Raw genomic sequence first — 22,575 nt, forward strand, 5'->3', positions numbered from 1 at the left:
TCTGAGCCTGCATTTGTAAGTGAGGTAAAAAGGCATTCTGAGTTGGATCTTGGCTGGCATGGGGCTGGTTGGATCATCTTTTCCCCTGGCCTCCTCTTGCTGTCCGTACTCCAAGGTCCTGGTCTTGAAGCTTTACACAGGATCTCTAGGTCCTTAAGGAATGGGTTTTGGCTCCTTGGTGCCTAACTCCAAGGAGTATTCCTTCATTGAGCAGTAAGCATACTGGTAGTTGCTTAGCTACTACCTCTATTCCTGGGGGCCAAGTATTCCTAGTGTCCTCAAAGCAAACTGCTTATCTAATATCACAAAGATATAAGCAACTCATAAACTCCAGGAAAATTTTTAATAGCAAAGTCCTGAGGTCTCAAAAAAAAAAATCTCTGGTGGGTTAAAAAGAGATTTTTCTTCTTGGGTCACAGGGTATGGGAGACCACATGGGCTGCTTCAATGATATTATAAGTGGTTGGATGTTGCTTGTCACCTGGCAGGGCTGTAGGCGTGGGCAAGGGCAGGTTGCTTCGGTGGTTAACTATGAAGAGTGGATTGAGCTGGCTCAGCACTTCGTCACTTACTGAGATGCCATCTAAGTACTGCTTTAGCATCTCCCGCAGCTTCTGGTTGATTTCCAACAGCTGGACTCGTCTGTGTTGGAGGCTTAATTGCTCCAGTTTCACTTTGTTGTATCTTTTCCAGAAATTCTCCATCCCTTTATAGTCTACCATTACCTGGGAGTTGAGATAAAGGGAGAACGTGCACAGCAGGACCCATTAGCAAATGCTGCCCAAAGCCCCGGCATCCCCTGGCCTTTACCTTTGCGAGCTCCTCAGTAAGCTCTCCTAAGTCATTCTCAATCCCCTCCTGCTCCTTAGGAGTCAATACTGATGAATAAAAAGGCAGCACTTTTTCTTCCTCTGTTTCAAATTTCCTGCATATTTCAGCAAGTTTAAGAATTTTTTCACCCTATTGGAAGCAGGAAGAGACTATTAATAAGAGGGGTGGAGGGGAGAAATAGCAGAGTTGATTCCTCTGACTGAACCCTAGAAAACTACTCATCCACATGGGAGACACAGTAATAAGTACATCTAACACAGAGTATTTGCCGTGTAATAGGCACTGTGGCTAGGATTTTAGATTATATTTATATATATATATAATTTTTTTTTTTTTAATTAAGACAGTCTCACTTTGTTGCCCTCTGTAGAATGCTGTAGCATCATAGTTCCACAGCAACTTCTCTTGGGCTCAAGCGATTCTCTTGCCTCAGCCTCCCTAGTAGCTGAGACTACAGGCACTCGCTACAATGCCTGGCTATTTTTCAATAGTTTGTTTAGCAGGCCCAGGCTGGGTTCAAATCCACCAGCTCTGGAGCATGTGGCTGGTTTCCTAACCACTGAGCTATGGGAGCCCCTTAGAATATTATTTATTTATATGTATATATATATATTTTCTTTTTGCAGTTTTTGGCTAGGACTGGGTTTGAACCCGCCACCTCCGGCATATGGGGCCGGTGCCCTACTCCTTTGAGCCACAGGCGCCACCCAGAATCTTATATCTTAATTCATTTCACTTAAAATATAAGAAAGAGAAGAAATGTGGAATAAAAAAAAAGTATTTTAAGTGTCCACTCAGGTAGGAAGCAGAAAGAAGCCCTCTTCTACCTCTCCCAAGTCCCTTGCACCTTGCAGGAAGCCAAGTTCCTTGGCGTTGTTCTGACTGCCTTCCCTCCTATGTTACCTTATCAACAATTTTCCTCAGGGCCTTGAGAGTGGCATTACTTTCCAGGGTAAGTTTGACTAAGTTCTCCTGGGATATGGCCCGGGTCTGAGTCCTTTGGGCCTTAAATTTTCGCAGTTGTAGAAGGATCAATTCCTTGTCGTTACGGATATACTCGTTCTGATCTTCACTCTCACGGCTGTGTATAAGGATCTTGCCTTTTAAAATAACTATGGCATCCTGGAGGAATAAAGTACAGGAAAGACTTGACCAGCTGAGGGTCTTGAGAGACAGGTAAAAGGGCTTCCTGGGGACTATAATCAGAGCATATCATCTTTTCCCAGTCAGGCCCAGTGGAAACTGGGGGAAGACAAACAGGGTAAAGGAGCAGTGAAAGCAGTGAGTACTTCCAGATGTCTACACTAACCTGTAGTCTCTGTATTTTTTTCATCTGTGCTTCTATCTCTTTGGAGCTCTTCTCGTCTTTCACCTTCAGGGTCTCAAAGGCCGTCTTTCGATCCTCTGTGGCCTCAGTGTAATTCTTGAGTGCATCCTGAAACTTTTTCCATAGTTCTTCCACTGTGTTCTCCAATTGTATTCTTAGAAAGTGCTTCTCTTCTAAATTCTAGGAAGTGGCCCCAAAATAGTTAATGCTTGGAGTTACCCTGTTAGTGCCCTTTCACTTCCATCAGCAACCTCACCCTTGTCAACTGTTTATAGCATAGGTTAGTGGAGAGGTTGCCAATGAAAATGCTTACAAAGACCACGCAGATGATATAAATAAGTGCTGTGGGCTGGGTGGGGCCTGTGGCAAACTGGAGAGGAAATGCTCCATCTGGAAGGGGAGGGGCAGCCATTCAGCTCCACATGAGTGTTGCACATCTTTACATTTTTCAAGAGAAGCTGAAAATTTGGATTTTTATGTGACATCGCTCCAATTTTTGTTTGTTTGTTTGTTTGTTTGTTTGTAGAGACAGAGTCTCACTTTATGGCCCTCGGTAGAGTGCTGTGAGCTGTGTGAGGCTCCCAACCTCCAACTCCTGGGCTTAAGCGATTCTCTCGCCTCAGCCTCCCAAGTAGCTGGGACTACAGGCGCCCGCCACAATGCCCGGCTGTTTTTTTTTTTTTTGGTTGCAGTTTGGCCGGGGCCGGGTTTGAACCCGCCACCCTCGGTATATAGGGCCGGCACCTTACCGACTCATCGCTCCAATTTTTAAATGAAAGACACTTAGTCAAAATTTTTATAAATGAACACTCTGGGGTAAAATAAAAACAAAGAACCTCACACCCAAACCTAGATCTGTGGGCTGGCTAAGTTTGCAACCTCCAGGATGGTGGAAAGCTCTTTGGGCCAAAACTAGATTCTCCTGGCTCTGCCACAAACCATCAGCATGACTTTGGCAGGTTATTTTATGTCTTTGGGCCTTAGTTTTTTCATCTGCAAATCACAGGATGAAGCCAGATGATGTTCTTGGTGCCTTTTTAGCTCTAAAATGCATTCCCTTAACATTTTAGAATAGTCCTCTCTCCCAACCAATTTTCATAAAATTACAAAAAGCAATAGGGGTACCTACAGTGGGAACAGACTTTTTTACTGACTGTGTTGGTTTAAGGGGTTGCCTCTAGCTCTAGATGCTTTGAGCATTCTTCTCACCTCTCTTCTAGTTCTTACCCATCTGCTTTCCCTCTGTACCTTATTTTTGAGATCATCCCACATGCTCTGGAACTCCAGCTTGCTTTCATACTCAGAATCTATATAGTTCTGCTCCATGGCCATGAAGACATCTTGCAGGTAGTGAATCTCTTTGTCATGCTGGTCAATAATTGTCTTCCTGCAGGAGATAAGACCCTCCTCTGAGGGATAAAGCATACGGACCAAGAATAGCTGCTCAAAGTAGTACACAGTAAAACTATATGAATGGTACCAACTCATAGGTACTGAAGGAGAAAAGAGAGAGAGACTCTGTTCCTTTTAGGTCCAAAAAGAATGAATGAGACTGTTTTATTTTGACTTTTGAATAGGTAATATGTTCACATACAAAAATCAAAAAGCACAAAAGGTTACAGTGGAAGTCTCCCTCACATTCCTGTTAGTAGAATTTTGATAGTTGAAAGGGGGTGGTGAGGGATATGGATAGGGGCTTGACATGGGTAAAGAGAAGCTAAGGCTGCAAGCTTAAACCTGAGTTTATTTAAAAGGAACTCAAGATCTTCTCTGCTGGGGATCATGTCATAGTTAAGGTGGAGTGCGCCAACATACTCGCCACTTGCTTATTGGTAGCAGACTAACACTGTGGGCACTCCCCTGCATTTAATTCCCCATCTCTTAGGCCCCCATACCTTTCTGTCTCAAACTCCTTGGTTAGGGCCTCCAGCTCCATGTTGTAATTTTCCTCCAGGAGGTTAAGCCGACACCTCTGCAGGGCCAAAAGCTGGTCAACATTGTGCAAGTGGCTGCGCAGGGCATGGGCATACTGCTCTTCAGCTTCTGACAGGTCTTTAGCTAAAGACTGGGAAGAAAGAGAGAGTTACCATTCTATCTGAATGGAATCTATATGAGAAAATAAAAATATATATTCAACTGGCCTGCTGGATAGCATGATGACATTTTTTCTTGGTTCTTAATGCCAGTTTTTTGGCTTTAGGAGTACTAGCTCTTTTTTATTTTTATTTTTGCTATCAAAGTGGCTTTTATTCCACCTGGAGTGCAGGTGGGGTGAGATTTGTGACTAGGGAGAATCCACCCACTCTTTATTTTATTTTATTTTTATTTTTGAGGCAGATTCTCACTGTGTTGCCCTCGGTGCCATGGCATCACAGCTCACAGCAACCTCAAACTCTTGGGCTTAAGCAATTCTTTTGCCTCATTCTCCCAAGTAGCTGGGACTATAAGCGCCCGCCACAACTCCTGGCTATTTTTCTGTTGTAGTTGTGATTGTTGTTTGGCAGGCCCAGGCTGGGTTTGAACATGCCAGCTCTGGTGTATATGGCTGATGCCCTAGCCGCTGAGCTACAGTCACCAAGCCACCACTATTTAATTAATGAATTAATTAATTTTTTTGAGACAGAGCCTCAAACTGTCGCCCTGGGTAGAGTGCCGTGGCATCACAGCTCACAGCAACCTCCAACTCCTAGGCTCAAGCAATTCTCCTGCCTCCGCCTCCCAAGTAGCTGGGACCACAAGTGCCCGCCACAATACCTGACTATTTTTTGGTTGCAACCATCATTGTTGTTTGGTGGGCCTGGGCTGGATTCGAACCTGCCAGCTCAGGTGTATGTGGCTGGTGCCTTAGCCGCTTGAGCCACAGGCGCCGAGCCTATTTTCTTTTTAATTAATTTATTTTTTTGCTGCCCATTAGAACATTTAGTTTTCAGAGAGAAAATAAGTTTCAGACAGTCATTTTATAGTAGGTAAAATTAACTTTTGTATTCTTTACAAGCATAGATTTTTCTCTGTTTATTACCTTCTTTATTTTTTGAGACAGAGAAGCTGAACTAGAGTGCCATGGCCTCAGCCTAGCTCATAACAACTTCAGATTTGGGCTCAAGCCATCATTCTGCCTCAGCCTCCTGAGTAGCTGAAACTACAGGCACCCACCACCAAACCTGGCTAATTTTTCTACTTTTAGTAGAGACAGAGTCTCACTTTGCTCAGACTGGTCTTAAACATCTGAGCTTAAGGGATCCTCTCTCCTTGGGCTCCCAGAGTGCTAATATTACAAGTGTGAGCCACTGGGTTGGCCCATTCCCCTGTACTCTTTTCTTTCTTTTTTTTTTTTTTTAAGCTCACAGTGACCTCAACCTCTTGGACACAAGTGATCCTCTTGCCTCAGCTTCCCCAGTAGCTGGAACCACATGTGTCTGCCAGAGTGCCTGGCTATTTTTAGAGACGGGGTCTAGCTCTTGCTTAGGCTGGTCTTGAACCTGTGAGCTCAGGCAATCCACCTGTATTGGCCTCCCAGAGTGCTAGGATTATAGGCATGAGCTACCATGCCTGGCCTCCCTTCACTCTTGAATGTAAAGCAAGAATGACATCAAGGATCCCTGGAAAGCCTTTACAGTTGTGGAGCTACTAATAAAATGAACCAGAGATTCTTGGAGAAATAGCTTATTTGAGGTGTGAGGCAGAAAATAAGATGAACCTAGGGTATCTTATAATGCAAGATAGCAAAGAAGCTATCTAAGATCAAGAGGGTGGTGTCAGAAGGACTCAGGAACTGACATGAAGTTGCTCACTGTGGAAGATTTTATTTTCCAAAGAAGAGCATAGCAATATCTCCCAACCTACAATTCTACAATTCTCTGCAAGTTGGTGTTTTTTTTTTTTTTTGAGACAGAGTTTCACTCTGTTGCCCAGGCAAGAGTGCCCCGGTGGCAGCCTAGCTTGCAGCACCCTTAAACTCCTGAGTTCAAGTGATCTTCCTATCTCAGTCCTCACCTAGGACTACAGGTGCCTGCTACAATGCTGGGCTATTTTTTTCTATTTTTGGTAGCAATGCGGGGTGGGGGGTGTGTCTCATTATTGCTTGGGTTGGTCTTGAACTCTTGAGTTCAAGGGATCCTCCCACTTCAGCTTCCCAGAGTACTAAGATTACAGGCATGAGTCACACTACACTTGGCCAATTTTCTGTAATTTGATTTTGTCTATCAAAAGTTAGTCTCTTCTGGGGCAGCGCCTATGGCTCAGTGAGTAGGGTGCCAGCCCCATATGCCGAGGGTGGCGGGTTCAAACCCAGCCCCGGCCAAACTGCAACAAAAAAATAGTCGGGCGTTGTGGGGGGCGCCTGTAGTCCCAGCTGCTCGGGAGGCTGAGGCAAGAGAATTGCGTAAGCCCAAGAGTTAGAGGTTGCTGTGAGCCGTGTGAGGCCACAGCACTCTACCTGAGGGCGGTACAGTGAGACTCTGTCTCTACAAAAAAAACAAACAAAAAAAAACAGTTAGTCTCTTCTGGGCGGCGCCTGTGGCTCAAGGAGTAGGGCGCCGGTCCCATATGCCGGAGGTGGCGGGTTCAAACCCAGCCCTGGCCAAAAACCACACACACAAAAAAATAATAAATAATAAAGACAAGAGAATTAGAAAATGAAAAAAAAAAAAGTCTCTTCTATCAAAAGGTAGTCTTTTCTTTGATCTCCTTGAATTTGGTCAGACCATGTGACTACTTGAATCAATAGAAAATGGCGGAAGTGACCGTATGCCAGTTCAAGGCATAGCCCTTGACTGGCCTGGCAGCTTCTGTTTCCTGGCCCTTGGAATGCTTGTTCTTGGGATGTTCCCTCCAGGAATCCAACTGCTGTGTTGTGAGAAGCCCAGCACACATGGAGGGGCCATGTGAAAGCATTCCAGTCAATAGCCAGCTGAGCTCCTAGCTGATAGAATCAACTGTCAGCCATCTTGGACATCCATCCCAGCCAAGCCTTAAATGACTACACCTCCATCTGATGTCTGACTGAAAATTGTTCTTGCTTGAGAGACCCCCAAGGAAAAACCACCCTGAGCTCATTCAACCTACAGAACCAGGAGAAATAAGAATAAATTGTTGGCTTGGAGCCTGTAGCTCAAGTGGCTAAGGTGCCAGCCACATATGCCAGAGCTGGCAGGTTCGAATCCAGCCCAGGCCCGCCAAACAACAATGACAACTACAACCAAAAAATAGCTGGGCGTTGTGGCAGGCTTCTGTAGTCCCAGCTACTTGGGAGGCTGAGGCAAGAGGATAGCTTGAGCTCAAGAGTTTGAGGTTGCTGTAAGCTATGATGCTATGCCACTTTACCCAGGGTGACAGAGTGGGCCTCTGTCTCAAAAAATATAAATAAATAATTTAAATATCAGTTACCATTGGTGGATGCTAGACAAACAATTCTTTTTTCCCCCACTGATTTATTTATATACTTACGAAGACAGGGTTTTGCTGTGTCATCCAGGATAAACAGTGGTGTCATCCAGACTCATTACAGGCTCCTGCCCTCAGCCTCCCTAGTAGCTGGGAGTATAGATGTGTGCCACTACACCTGACTAATTTTCTGTTTTATAGAGATGGGGATCTCACACTTGCTCAGGCCAATATTGAACCCCTGACTAGCTTCCCAAAATGCTAGGATTACAGGTATGAGCCACCTTGCCCAGCCTCTTTATTTATACACACACACACACACACACACATATATATTTTTTTTAAGAGACAGAGTCTTACTTTATCGTCCTCGGTAGAGTGCTGTAGCATCACAGCTTACAGCAATCTTCAACTCCTGGGCTTAGGCAATTCTCTTGGCTCAACCTCCCAAGTAGCTGGGACTACAGGTGCCTGCCACAGTGCCTGGCTATTTTTTTGTGGCAGTTTGGCCGGGGCCGTGTTCAAACCCACCACCCTCAGTATATGGGGCCGGCGCCCTACCCACTGAGCCACAGGCGCCGCCCTCTCTTTATTTTTTTTTAAACTGGAAAATAAAGGGAAAAGAAAGAATCAAGCATTTATCTTGCCTTCTATATAAGCTATCCTTCTGGGTAACTGAATGGCAAATGATGGGAAGTATTTCTTTTTTTTTTTTTTTTTTTGTAGAGGCAGAGTTTCACTTTACTGCCCTTGATAGAGTGCCGTGGCGTCACATGGCTCACAGCAACCTCCAGCTCTTGGGCTTATGTGATTCTCTTGCCTCAGCCTCCCGAGCAGCTGGGATTATAGGCGCCTGCCACAACACCCGGCTATTTTTTTGTTGCAGTTTGGCCGGGGCTGGGTTTGAACCCACCATCCTCGGTATATGGGGCCGGCGCCCTACTCGCTGAGCCACAGGCGCCACCCGATGGGAAGTATTTCTTTATAGAAATATTGAAGCTAATAAATGAAAAAAGAATGAAACTAGAAAATCAGCAGTTGGGCGGTGCCTGTGGCTCAAGGAGTAGGGCACCGGCCCCATATACAGGGGGTGGTGGGTTCAAGCCCAGCCCCAGCCAAAACTGCAAAGAAATTAAAAAAAAAAAGAAAATCAGCAGTTAATCCCCAATGAATTAATGGATGATCAACAGCTCTAAACATCATAAAAAGATAACTAAACATTTTGTGCCACCTAATAAAAGAATACAACATCTCCAACCATCTAGACTCAACTAAAATATAGGACATCTAGAAGACAAAATAACATATTAAACTACAATACAGAATATTATGCAGCTGTAAAAACATAAAATAAGAAACTCTTTATGGGAAAATGTGGAACAATCCTCAAGATATATTAAGTGAAAAAAGCAAGGGGCAGAATAATATGTAATACTATCATTTGTGTAAAAATAAGGTTTACTCATGAAACTAGGATTATTGGGAGGAACACTGGGTGGGAGGAAACTTTTCTTTATATGACTTTTTATTTATTGTTTTTTTTGAGACAGAGCCTCAAGCTGTCACCCTGGGTAGAGTGCTGTGGCATCACAGCTCACAGCAACCTCCAGCTCCTGGGCTTAAGCAATTCTCTTGCCTCAGCTTCCCTTGTAGCTGGGACTACAGGCACCCGTCACAATGCCTGGCCATTTTTTGGTTGTAGTTGTCGTTGTTTGGCAGGCCCTGGCCAGACTTGAATCTGCCAGCTCTGGTGTATGTGGCTGGCACCTTAGGCGGTTGAGCTATAGGCGCTGAGCCTATATGACCTTTTTTATTTTTTGAATTTTGAACAGTGTGAATGTGTTACCTTCAAAGAAGTAAAACCAATTAAAATGAAGTAAAACAGAAAAGCATTTACTTGAATGCCACATGATTCTATGCACCTTGGGACCACCCACTGTTAAGGACAATGACCTCTACAGAGAGCTAGCTTTTATCTTGTATGTTTAGAATGAAAAAAAAAAAAAAGATCCTATGAAATAGGTTCTGATGGCAGAAGACTTTACTCACTCAACAAGTATCGACCAAACCTCTGCTATGTACCAGCACTGTGCTGTATACCGAAGATTCAGAGATGAAAGGATGGCTGGCAAAGTGGCTCATACTTGTAATCCTAGTATTTTGGGAGGCTGAGGCAAGAGGATCTCCTGAGGTTAGGAATTTGAGACCTACCTGAGCAAGAGCAAGACCCTGTCTCTACTATAAATAGAAAAATTAGCCTGGCCTTGTGGTGTAGTCCCAGCTATTTGGGAGGCTGAAGCAGGAGGATTGCTTGAACTCAGGAGTTTGAGATTGCTGTGAGCTAGGCTGACACCTTTAAAAAAAAAAAAAAAAAACTCCAGAGATCAAAAGGTATGTCACTGGTCCCAGAGAAGCTTATAATCTAATAGGAAAAGAGTTATATAAACAGCCTCTTTAGCCAAGGACCCGCGAACATGGGCCGCGTTCGCACCAAAACCGTGAAGAAGGCGGCCCGGGTCATCATCGAGAAGTACTACACCCGTCTGGGCAACGACTTTCACACGAACAAGCGCGTGTGCGAGGAGATCGCCATCATTCCTAGCAAGAAACTACGCAACAAGATAGCCGGCTATGTCACACACCTGATGAAAAGGATCCAGAGGGGCCCAGTGAGAGGCATCTCCATCAAGCTGCAGGAAGAGGAGAGGGAGAGGAGAGACAACTATGTCCCTGAGGTCTCAGCCCTAGATCAGGAGATCATTGAAGTAGATCCTGACACTAAGGAAATGCTGAAGCTTTTGGACTTTGGCAGTCTGTCCAACCTCCAGGTCACTCAGCCTACAGTTGGAATGAATTTCAAAACACCACGTGGAACCGTTTGAATCTATCTTCTGTGTGCTGTAATATTCTAATAAATCTGGGACAACGGCAAAAAAAAAAAAAAAAAAAAGAGTTATATAAACAGAAAATCAAATATAATATGGACATTTCTATGCGGTTGATACTTTATTAAGTGACAATGGGCTATAAAAGACTGAGTGCCTACATCTTACTAACAGCACTAGGGAAGTCTTTACCAAAGACATGTCATTTGTATCAAATCTTGAAGGAGAAGTGAAAGTTTGCCAGGAAAACTAAGAGATAGGAGAATTCCAGATAGAACAGCATATGCAAAGGCTACTAAGGTAAGACACAAGGATGGGTGTTTGAAAGGTATAGGTCGGGGCCAGATCATGAAGGACTTTGATGTTCTTAGCATGGAGTTTGGATTTTTTTTTTCCTATGATGAGGGGAGCCACCAAGGATTTAAGCAGTGGAGTAACAGAATTAGATTTTTGCTTTAGAAAAATAATCTGGTCATTGTGCAGAGAATCATCTGGAAAATAGGAAACTATTACAATAGTCCAGATAGAACCTCCCAAGAGCATAGGATGGCTGAATTTTCCAGAAATCCAGAACTGCTTTTACCTATGGAGATCTCCTCAACCTTATTCAGGGTCACTAAAGTTGACCTGCAGCAGGACAATGGGGAAGGAGAGCAGGGTGTGGTTGCAAAAAATATTTAAATAGAAGATTTATACAAAACTTAGCGATAGAAGGGGCAGGGACGGAAGAAAAACCTAGGATGATTCCTTCCCAGATTTCTGGGTTAGGTGATTTGGTGAATTTGGTGAATCCAGTCACCCCAGTAAAAGTATAAGGATGGCCACATCGTGGAAGATGCTGGACTATCTGGGGAAGCAGAAGCTTGTGAGTTGAGTTGTGGGGACAGTGCATCAGCCAGAAACAGGTATCTAGGAAGTTTAAATACAAGGACTTGGAACTCAACAGAAAAATCCAGGCTGGTATTATAGACTTGAGAGTCATCGGTATATAAGTGGTATTGAAAGCCAGGGTAGGGGCGCTTCGTGTCTGAATACGTAGACTCCGACGGTCACCATGAAGTTCAATCCCTTCGTGACCTCGGACCGCAGCAAAAACCGCAAACAACATTTTAATGCCCCCTCGCACGTACGCAGGAAGATCATGTCGTCTCCGCTATCCAAGGAGCTCCAGCAGAAGTACAACGTGCGCTCCATGCCCATCCGCAAGGACGATGAAGTCCAGGTGGTTCGAGGACACTATAAAGGTCAGCAAATTGGCAAGGTAGTCCAGGTGTACAGGAAGAAGTATGTCATCTACATTGAGCGGGTGCAGTGTGAGAAGGCTAATGGCACAACTGTCCACGTGGGCATTCACCCAAGCAAGGTGGTTATCACCAGGCTAAAACTGGATAAAGATCCGAAAAAAATTCTTGAACGCAAAGCCAAGTCTCGACAAGTTGGAAAACAGAAAGGCAAATATAAGGAAGAACTTATTGAGAAAATGCAGGAATGAATATAATCTTTTGTGTAGCCGTGTTTAACTGTAGTTTTGAGCCTAATGTGTGTTTGGAACTTTTCAAAAATGTACCTGAAGTATTCCATTTCCTTCCTGTTTTGTTATTGACCTGTGGCTCTATAAATCTACCCTTGCAAGTTTGATTAAAAATTTTATGAATACGGGCGGCGCCTGTGGCTCAAGGAGTAGGGCACCGGTCCCATATGCCGGAGGTGGCAGGTTCAAACCCAGCCCCTGCCAAAAAATCACAAAAAAAAAAAAAAAAAGAAAAGAAAAAATTTTATGAATAAAAATTGGAAATATTTCTTAATTCCAGATTAAAAAAAAAAAAAAGCCAGGGTAGGCTCGGTGCCTGTGGCTCAAGTGGCTAAGGCGCCAGCCACTTACACCTGAGCTGGCGGTTTCAAATCCAGACCAGGCCCGCCAAACGACAGCTGCAACCAAAAAATGGTAGCCTATGGTCCCAGCTACTTGGGAGGCGGAGGCAGGAGAATCGCTTGAGCCCAGGAGTTGGAGGTTGTTGTGAGCTGTGATGCCATGGCCCTCTACTTAGGGCAACACCTTGAGGCTCTGTCTCAAAAAAAAAGAAAGAAAGCCAGGGTAATGAGGAAGGTTGTCTAGGCCCCAGACAAATGGTCAGAGGGTGACATGGCCAGATTTAAGGTTCGGGGCATGGTGAGAGACATATACATCCAGTACCCACTGTGAGGTACTGGACATATATATCCCCCCTCACAGGGGGTACTTGATGTATATGTCCCAGAGGCAGAAAAAATCCCAGAATGTCATGGAAGCCAACGGAGAGTTTAAAGATGGCGGGCATGAGTGTCAGTGCCATACAGAGATCAGGTTAGATGAAGATTAAATGATAAACGGTAGCCACAATTCTGGACTGGTAGCCTTTACCAGAGCAATTTCCTTGAGAAGGGTGGAAATCAGCTGTTGTGGCATGCAGGATAAATAGGAAGGAAAGAAGTGGAGATAGCAAGTGAGGATCTCTAACATTTGCACATTTCATATGTGAAATGGAAGGACCCTGAATGTGCTTAATATTAGCAGCATATGATTTACCTAAGGCAAGGACTATAATCATAAACTGCAAGTTGTTGGGCAGGAAGAAGTAACTGGCTCAAGGGAAAACCTGGCCAACTTCTCAGCTTCCCTGAATGAACCCTGCTGCTACTCTTCTCATCAAGTGTTTAATAACTCCTAATGAGGGTCTGAAAAAGCCACTTAGAAAGCTGTAGGGTGTAACTAGTGGGGTGAGTCCTTCTAAAAGTATAATGCAAGGTAGCTCATGCCTCTAAGCCTAGCACTCTGGGAGGCTGAGGCAGGTGGACGGTCTGAGATCAGGAGTTCAAGACCAGCCTGAGAAAGAGTGAGACTCTGTCTCTAAAAAAAACCAAAAACAAAATAGGCCGGGTGCAGTGGCTCACACCTGTAATCCTAGCACTCTCGGAGGCTGAGGCGGGTGGATTGCATGAGCTCACTGGTTTGAGACCAGCCTGAGCAAAAAGCGAGACCCCATCTATACTAAAAATAGAAAAAACAGACAAGAGGATCACTTGAGCCCAACACTTGGAGGTTGCTGTGAGCTATGACACCACAGCACTCTACCTAGGGCAACAGCTTGAGACTGTCTCAAAAAAAAAAAAAATAGCCTGGTGTCGTGGCAGGTACCTGTAGTCCTAGCTACTCGAGGCAAGAGAATCGCTTTAGCCCAAGAGTTTGAGGTTGCTGTGAGCTATGATGCCACTGCACTCAACCCCAGTACAACTGAGTGAGACTCTATCTCAAAAAAAAGAAAAATGGCTCAGCGCCTGTGGCTCAAGCAGCTAAGGCGCCAGCCATGTACATCTGAACTGGCGGGTTTGAATCCAGGTTCGAATCCAGCCTGGGCCCGCCAAACAACAATGATGGCTGCAACCAAAAAAAAAAAAAAAAATAGCTGAGGGTTGTGGCAGGTGCCTGTAGTTCCAGCTACTTGGGAGGCAGAGGCAGAGGCAGGAGAATTGCTTGAGCCCAAGAGTTGGAGGTTGCTGTGAGCTGTGATGCCATAGCACTCTACGCAGGGCAACAGCTTGAGGCTCTGTCTCAAAAAAAAAAAAGGTATAATAATTTTTGCAAATTTGGGGATTCTTAATATGTGTCTCTTGAGGCTTCCCAAGGTCTGTGAATTTTTTCTCCAGGGACTAGGGAGAGATGTGCATTTTCTAGAGTGGGCATACCGTGCTAGCAATGTATATTTTGCTATTACTGTGGCATTTTTTTGTTTACAATGAAAAAGACTAAGGAATAGTCAGTAAACAGAGGTAGGATATAAAAAATCAGATGAAAGGAGGGATACAGCAAAATCCCCTAGAGAAGAAAATGTGAGATAGAATTAAGAACTCAAGAGCCTCCTAAAGTGCATAGGATTTCTGAGTAATTTGCTTAGAAATCCAGAACTGCTTTTACCTATATGGACATCTTCCCAACCTTATCCAGGGTCACTGATGTTGAATTAAAGAGGCCAATGTGGCTCAGCGCCTGTGGCTCAAGCGGCTAAGGCACATACACCTGAGCTGGTGGGTTCAAATCCAGCCCGGGCGCGCCAAACAATGACTGCTGCAACCAAAAAATAGCCGGGCGTTATGGTGGGTGCCTGTAGTCCCAGCTACTTGGGAATGGAGGCAGGAGAATCTCTTGAGCCCAGGAGTCAGAGGTTACTAAGAGCTGTGATGCCACGGCACTCTACCCAGGGTGACAGCTTGAGGTTCTGTCTCAAAAAAAGAATAAAATAAAATAAAAAATAAAGAGGCCAATGTGGCTAGATGAAGCAGTCAGGCAGAAGTCAAACCCATACTTTAGTCCTGGTTTTCTCACTGACTAGTTATGTGACTTTGAGCAAGCCACATAACATTGGCTTCTCTGGAACTGAGCCCTCTGACATTGAAACGAAGATGTGGGACTAACTTCAAGTCAGCAGGTGATGTGCCTTTACTGTGCCTTACAACTCCACTATCCCATAGTATTGCTTTGGGGCAGTAGATGACCAAGGAGAGTAGCTCCTCTAAGGGAGAGAGAGGGATGAATCACAGCCCAATATTCTGTTTGTCATTTCAGTGAAAACTGCTATTACCAATAGCCTGGCTTTCTCGCAGCCTGCATCTTGTGAGGGCTTTAAGAGTGATTAATCCACTACACTCATTCTATTAAGAGAAGAGGTTAAGAAAACCATATTTAAGGGTTTCCTTGGAAAGAGTACCTACCTTGATGACACTGTTCTTGCAGTCCACTACTCGTTCAAATGTTTGGCTGAGGATCTCAATGTCCTTATGAAGCTCTCTGGTCTTGACTTCTCGAAGGACAGTTCTCCACTGTGTGTTAATCTTATTAAGGTTCAGAGCACTGTTGTGTTCCTCCTTGGCCAGCTTGTCCTATGTGAAGGAATAAATTCACCTCCAGAAGGTTGGGGCCAAAATCCCTGACACTACAGTACAACAACAACAACAAACAAGATCATTTGCCAGCTGACATGTTATCCTTTGTCTTTCTGAGGGACCAAAGCTCCTGATGGCTGACACCAGGGAGTTCCTACAGTTCTTGTTTTGTGAGGGCCCAAAGTAAGATGGGAACAGCCTACTGGCATTTTAGGAAGGACAAGAGTGAATTTCCACTACGGTGGGGGCATCAGATCAGGATGTTGTTTGTAATGACCCATCTCCAGGGAGAATATCATAATTCCGGACAGGTCGGACAGCTGACAGGACCTACTGTCCTAGTTCTGGAGCTCAATAGAGATGCCAAGCTAAAGGCTATATACCACCCACCCACTCCATGCTTTGCAGAGAATTCCCCCGCCTCCCAAACAATGTCGCCTGAAATCTAAGTATATCTGGGTCTCAGGATTTCCGTAGGAGGGGGAGGCCGGAATGAAAATGAAGCTGCTACAATGACGGGGCCAAGATTACAGGACCAGCGGAGGGGTGGGTGGGGTTGGATAGGGCGTAATGCAAAAGGCCATCACCTTCAAGAACTGGCTGAGGAGCCTCTCTTTCTTCTTGGCCATCTCCTCCTCTGCCAGCAACTTCTGCTGAAAAAGAAGCAGCTGCTCCTCATCGGACAGGGGTGTCTTGGCCTTTTTTCCTTTCTTAGACATGGCTGGGCGAGGGACTGGATCCCGGCAAGGAGCCTCGTCCCGTCTCCGCTCGCGTTAGAGAGGGTAGAAGGAAAACACCCCTACAAATGAAGCTTCTGGAATTGCCCCTGAGCTGTAGTGGGAACTTATATCTTAGCCCTTAAGCAAGAGAGAGCCACTGCTACTGGTAAGACAGAGTTCTGCAGGGTAGGGGGAGACGTATCTCGTCTCCTAGCAACGAGAACTCTCTAAAATGGCGCAGCGAGAGGCTAGGACAGGCCTTGTCTTGGAGCGCCCCCTGCCCACTGGAGGAACGCGGTCAGTTTTTGAGATATGGTCCTTGACCTGTCAAAAACCCTGGTCTCCTCAGTACACTTTAAAAAACCTTATTGTTTACTTGTTTTTAATAAAATTACCATATAAAAATATAATAGCAAATGTTGGAGAGAATGGGAACTCTCATATATTTCTGATAAAAAGTTAAATGTGCAGCCACTTTGGAACACAGTGTGGCAGTTTCTTGATTATTATTATTACTAGTCAAGTGCAGTAGTGAGAAGAGGGGAAAGAGTAGAACAAGGAGTTCAATCTGTAACTGACTGTGAAAAATCAAGTGAGATAACTCACTACCTTCCGACCAGCGGTGGCAGTTTCTTAAAATGGTCAACATAGGGTGGCTCATACGTATAATCCTAGCACTTTGGGAGGCTGAAGCAGGTGGATCACTTGAGCTCAAGAGTTCGAGACCAGCCTGAGCAAGAGTGAGACCCCGTCTCTACTAAAATAGAAAAACTAGCCAGGCGTTGTGGCGAGTGCCTGTAGTCCTAGCTACTTGGGAAGCTGAGACAGGAGGATCGCTTGAAGCCAGGAGTTGGAGGTTTCTGTGAGCTGTGATGACACCACTACTCTCTATCCAGGAAGACAGAACAAGACTTTGTTTCAAAAAAAGGAAGAAGAGCGGCACCTGCGGCTCAGTGAGTAGGACATGGGCCCCATATACCGAGGGTGGCGGGTTCAAACCCGGCCCAGCCAAATTGCAACAAAAAAATAGCCGGGCACTGTGGCAGGCGCCTGTAGTCCCAGCTACTTGGGACACTGAGGCAAATGAATCGCCTAAGCCCAGGAGGTGGAGGTTGCTGTGAGCTGTGATGCCACGGTACTCTACCGAGGGTGACAAAGTGAGACTCTATCTCTTTAAAAAAAAAAAAAAAGTTTAACACAAATTACCATGTGATTCAACAATTTCATTCTGAAGGATCTGCCTGAGAGAAATGAGAACATGTATGCATACAAAGACTTGCACAGGGGCAGTGCCCGTAGTGGGTAGGACACCAGCCACATAAACAGAGGTTGGCAGGTTTGAACCCAGCCTGGGCCAGCTAAAACAACAATGACATCTGCAACAACAACAACAAAAAATAGCTGGGCATTGTGGCAGATGCCTGTAGTCCCAGCTACTTGGGAGTCTGAGGCAAGAGAATCACTTAAACCCAACAGTTTGAGGTTGCTGTGAGCTGTGATGCCACAGCACTCTACCCAGGGTGACAGCTTGAGACTCTGTCTCAAAAAAATAAATAAATAAAGACTTGCACATGAATGATCTTAGCTATTTCATTCATAATAACCCAATTGGAAAAATTTGAAATAACCTAAATGTTCACCGACATATGACTGGGTAGACAAAATATGCTGTGTCTACCCAATGGAATACTATTCAGAAGTAAAAAGGAACAACTATGGGTACCTGTCAATGATGTGGATGAACCTCAAAAACATATGCTCATTGACAGAAACCAGACGCAAGAGACTGCATTAAAATGGTTACATTTATATGAAATATCCAGGAAAGGCCAAGCCATAAAGACAGAAAGGAGGTTACTGTTAAAACACTAATCCCTAATGAGATGGTATTAGGGAGGTGATTACTTTAGGAGATAATTAGGTTTGGACATGTCATGAAGGTAGAGCTCCCATTATGGAGTTACTGTCACTAGAAGATGAGAAAGAAACTAGACCTCTCTTGGCATTGTGAAGATACCAGGAAGAGACTGCTCTCTCTCCGGGGAGACAAACAGACACTTGCAAACCAGGAAGAGTGCCCTCACTAGACGACAGATCTGCCTGCACCTTGATCTGAGACTTCCCAGTCTTCAGAACTGTGAGAAATAAATCTCTGTTGTTTAGCCCTTTCCAATTCAATTTTTCTGCCATTCCCTTATTTATTTTGAGTGGGAAAGAGGTTGGTGGATTGTAATTTTCCTAGTCTTGGGTTTTTTTGAAATAGAGTCTCACTCTGTCACCCTGTGTACAGTGCCCTGGCATCATCAAAGCCCACAAAAAACTCAAAATCCTGGGTTCCAACAATCCTTTTGCCTCAGCCTCCCAAGTAGCTGAGACTACAGGCACCCACCACAATGCCCGAAGTTTATCTGTTTTTAGTAGAGATGGTTTGAACTCAAGCAATTGCTCGAGCAATCCACCTGCCTCCGCCTCCCAAAGTGCTAGGATCACAAATATGAGTCCCTTCACCCAGCCTACCCTACGCTTTTAAAAGAAAAAAACATAGGCTCAGTGCCGGCCACATACACCAGGGCTGGCGGGTTCAAACCCAGCCTGGGCCTGCTAAACAACAACAACAAACAAACAAACAAAAGGACGTTGTGGTGGGCACCTGTAGTCCCAGCTACTTGGGAGGCTGAGGCAAGAGAATTGCTTAAGCCCTAGAGTTTGAGGTTGCTGTGAGCTATGACGCCAAAGCACTCTACCAAGAGCAACATAGTGAGACTCTGTCTCAAAAAAAAAAAAAAAAAGAGAAAAACATAAATATGAACTCACCTGATTATTTTATTATCTATTTTAGGTTACATAAAAAATTAAAATGTTTTTGTTTGTTTTCGCTTATAATTTTTTTGAGTGTGATACTCCTTGAAGCAATCTCCAAGATGAAGCCCAGGCTTCCTCTTGCACGCTTCACAGTCAAAAGTGGTTTCTCTCCTTCCACCTTTCTCCTTTCTTCTACTGAAAACCATGCAATCCTTTACTGAGTTTTTTTCATTTTGAATTATATAATGCATCTTCTATTTAGCCTTTCCACAGTGGCAGAAAATGATGGTCTTTCCTTCTTTCTTTTATTTATTTATTTATTTATTTATTAAATCATAGCTGTGTACATTAATGCAATTTTGGGGAACCATGTGCTGGTTTTATATACAATTTGATATATTTTCATCACACTGGTTAACACAGACTTCCTGGCATTTTCTTAGTTATTGTGTTAAGACATTTATATTCTACATTTAGTAAGTTTCACATGTACCCTTGTAAGATGCACCATAGGTGTGGTCTCACAATTACCCTCCCTCCACCCATCCTCCCTCCTCCCCTCCCTTTCCCCTTTCCCCATATTCTTAGGCTATAATTGGGTTATAGCTTTCACATGAAAGCTATAAATTAGTTTCATAGTAGGGCTGAGTACATTGGATACTTTTTCTTCCATTCTTGTGATACTTTGCTAAGAAGAATATGTTCCAGCTCCATCCATGTAAACAGGAAAGAGGTAAAGTCTCCATCTTTCTTTAAGACTGCGTAATATCCCATGGTGTACATCTACCACAATTTATTAATCCATTCGTGCGTCGATGGGCACTTGGGCTTCTCCCATGACTTAGCAATTATGAATTAGGCTGCAATAAACATTCTGGTTCAAATATCTTTGTTATAATATGATTTTTGGTCTTCTGGATATATACCTAATAGAGGAATTGTAGGATCGAATGGCAGGTCTATTTTTAGATCTGTAAGTGTTCTCCAAACATCTTCCCAAAAGGAACGTATTAGTTTGCATTCCCACCAGCAGTGTAGAAGTGTTCCCTTTTCTCCACATCCACCCAACATCTCTGGTTTGGGGATTTTGTGACGTGGGCATCTCTGGTTTGGGGATTTTGAGATGTGGGCTAATCTTACTGGAGTTAGATGATATCTCAAAGTAGTTTTGATTTGCATTTCTCTGATGATTAAGGATGATGAGCATTTTTTCATATGTCTGTAGGCCATGCGCCTGTCTTCTTCAGAGAAGTTTCTCTTCAAGTCCCTTGTCCAGCCTGTGATGGGATCACTTGTTCTTTTCTTGCTAATAAGTTTGAGTTCTCTGTGGATTCTAGTTATTAAACCTTTGTCGGAGATATAACCTGCAAATATCTTCTGACATTCTGAGGGCTGTTTGCTTGCTTTACTTACTGTGTTCTTGGCTGTGCAGAAGCTTTTTAGTTTGATCAGGTCCCAGTAGTGTATTTTTGATGCTGCTTCAATTGCCTAGGGGGTCCTCCTCATAAAATATTTGCCCAGGCCGATTTCTTCAAGAGTTTTCCCTGCACTTTCTTGTAGTATTTTTATAGTTTCATGCCTTAAGTTTAAATCTTTAATCCAGTCAGAATCTATCTTAGTTAATGGTGAAAGGTGTGGGTCCAGTTTCAGTTTTCTACAGGTCACCAGCCAGTTCACCCAGCACCATTTGTTAAATAGGGAATCTTTTCCCCACTGAATGTTTTTAATTGGCTTGTCAAAGATCAAATAATGGTAAGTAGCTGGGTTCATCTCTTGATTCTCTATTCTGTTCCATACATCTACCTCTCGGTTTTTGTGCCTGTACCATGCTGTTTTGATCACTATTGATTTTTTATTGTATAGTCTGAGGTCTAGTAGCATGATTCCTCCTGCTTTGTTTTTATTTCTGAGTAATGTCTTGGCTATTTCGAGTTTTTTTTCTGATTCCATATAAAATGAAGTATTCTTTTTTTGAGATCTTTAAAGTATGACAGTGGAGCTTTAGTAGGGATTGCATTAAAATTGTATATTGCTTTGGGTAGTATGAACATTTTAACAATGTTGATTCTTCCCAGCCATGAGCATGATATGTTTTTCCATTTGTTAACATCTTCAGCTATTTCTTTTCTTAGAGTTTCATAGTTCTCTTTATAGAGATCTTTCACATCCTTTGTTAGATAAACTCCTAAATATTTCATCTTCTTTGGCACTACTGTGAATGGAATAGAGTCCTTGACTGTTTTTTCAGCTTGACTATTGTTGGTATATATAAAGGCTACAGATTTATGAGTGTTGATTTTGTAACCTGAAATGCTTCTGTATTCCTTGATCACTTCTAAGAGTTTGTAGTAGAATCCCTGGGGTTTTCCAGATATACAATCACGTCATCTGCGAAGAGTGAAAGTTTGATCTCTTCTGACCCTATGTGGATACCCTTGATCGTCTTTTCTTTCCTAATTGCAATGGCTAAAATTTCCATTACAATGTTAAAGAGCAGTGGAGACAATGGGCAACCTTGCCTGGTTCCTGATCTGAGTGGAAATGATTTCAATTTAACTCCATTCAATATGATATTGGCTGTGGATTTGCTATAGATGGCCTCTATCAGTTTAAGAAATGTCCCTTCTAGACCAATTTTCTTAAGTGTTCTGATCATGAAGGGATGCTGGATATTATCAAAAGCTTTTTCTGCATCAATTGAGAGAATCGTATGGTCTTTGTTTTTTAATTAGTTTATGTGCTGAATTATATTTATAGATTTACGTATATTGAACCAGCCTTGAGACCCTGGGATAAAACCCACTTGGTCATGGTGTATAATTTGTTTGATGTGTTGCTGGATCTTGTTGAATATTCTTGCATCAATATTCATTAGTGATATTGGTCTATAATTTTCTTTTCTGGTTGGATCTTTTCCTGGTTTGGGGATCAAGGTGATGTTTGCTTCATAGAATGTGTTGGGTAGTTTTCTTTTTTTTTTTTTATTGTTGGGGATTCATTGAGGGTACAATAAGCCAGTTACACTGATTGCAATTGTTAGGCAAAGTCCCTCTTGCAATCATGTCTTGCCCCCATAAAATGTGACACACACTAAGGCCCCACCCTCCTCCCTCCATCCCTCTTTCTGCTTCCCCCCCCATAACCTTAATTGTCATTAATTGTCCTCATATCAAGATTGAGTACATAGGATTCATGCTTCTCCATTTTTGTGATGCTTTACTAAGAATAATGTCTTCCACTTCCATCCAGGTTAATACGAAGGATGTAAAGTCTCCATTTTTTTTAATGGCTGAATAGTATTCCATGGTATACATATACCACAGCTTGTTAATCCATTCCTGGGTTGGTGGGCATTTAGGCTGTTTCCACATTTTGGCAACGGTAAATTGAGCTGCAATAAACAGTCTAGTACAAGTGTCCTTATGATAAAAGGATTTTTTTCCTTCTGGGTAGATGCCCAGTAATGGGATTGCAGGATCGAATGGGAGGTCTAGGTTGAGTGCTTTGAGGTTTCTCCATACTTCCTTCCAGAAAGGTTGTACTAGTTTGCAGTCCCACCAGCAGTGTAAAAGTGTTCCCTTCTCTCCACATCCACGCCAGCATCTGCAGTTTTGAGATTTTGTGATGTGGGCCATTCTCACTGGGGTTAAATGATATCTCAGGGTTGTTTTGATTTGCATTTCTCTAATATATAGAGATGATGAACATTTTT

At 43.5% G+C, this 22,575-nt stretch overlaps 2 protein-coding genes across 3 annotated transcripts; one reads left to right on the forward strand and one right to left on the reverse strand.

Moving 5' to 3' along the window:
* Nucleotides 1–324: 324 nt before the first annotated feature.
* On the reverse strand, nucleotides 325–16,259 carry CCDC65 (coiled-coil domain containing 65). Of its 2 annotated transcripts, XM_053554623.1 has the most exons (8): nucleotides 15,930–16,259; nucleotides 15,172–15,339; nucleotides 4,054–4,223; nucleotides 3,407–3,545; nucleotides 2,141–2,338; nucleotides 1,735–1,953; nucleotides 811–960; nucleotides 325–725 (listed from the first exon to the last, which is right to left on the reverse strand). In XM_053554623.1, the coding sequence occupies exons 1-8, from the start codon at nucleotides 16,059–16,061 to the stop codon at nucleotides 414–416; spliced, it is 1,488 nt and encodes a 495-aa protein (XP_053410598.1). In that variant the 5' UTR covers nucleotides 16,062–16,259; the 3' UTR covers nucleotides 325–413. The 2 variants fall into 2 exon arrangements, with proteins under 2 accessions (XP_053410598.1, XP_053410599.1); XM_053554624.1 differs by lacking the exon at nucleotides 1,735–1,953 and having other exon boundaries at nucleotides 15,930–16,253.
* Nucleotides 11,260–12,081, forward strand: LOC128560947 (60S ribosomal protein L26-like 1). Its single transcript, XM_053554625.1, has one exon. The coding sequence runs from the start codon at nucleotides 11,480–11,482 to the stop codon at nucleotides 11,915–11,917; it is 438 nt and encodes a 145-aa protein (XP_053410600.1). The 5' UTR covers nucleotides 11,260–11,479; the 3' UTR covers nucleotides 11,918–12,081.
* Nucleotides 16,260–22,575: the final 6,316 nt, after the last annotated feature.

The sequence above is a fragment of the Nycticebus coucang genome, chromosome 12, assembly GCF_027406575.1.
Source record: "Nycticebus coucang isolate mNycCou1 chromosome 12, mNycCou1.pri, whole genome shotgun sequence".
NCBI classification, from domain to species: Eukaryota; Metazoa; Chordata; class Mammalia; order Primates; family Lorisidae; genus Nycticebus; species Nycticebus coucang.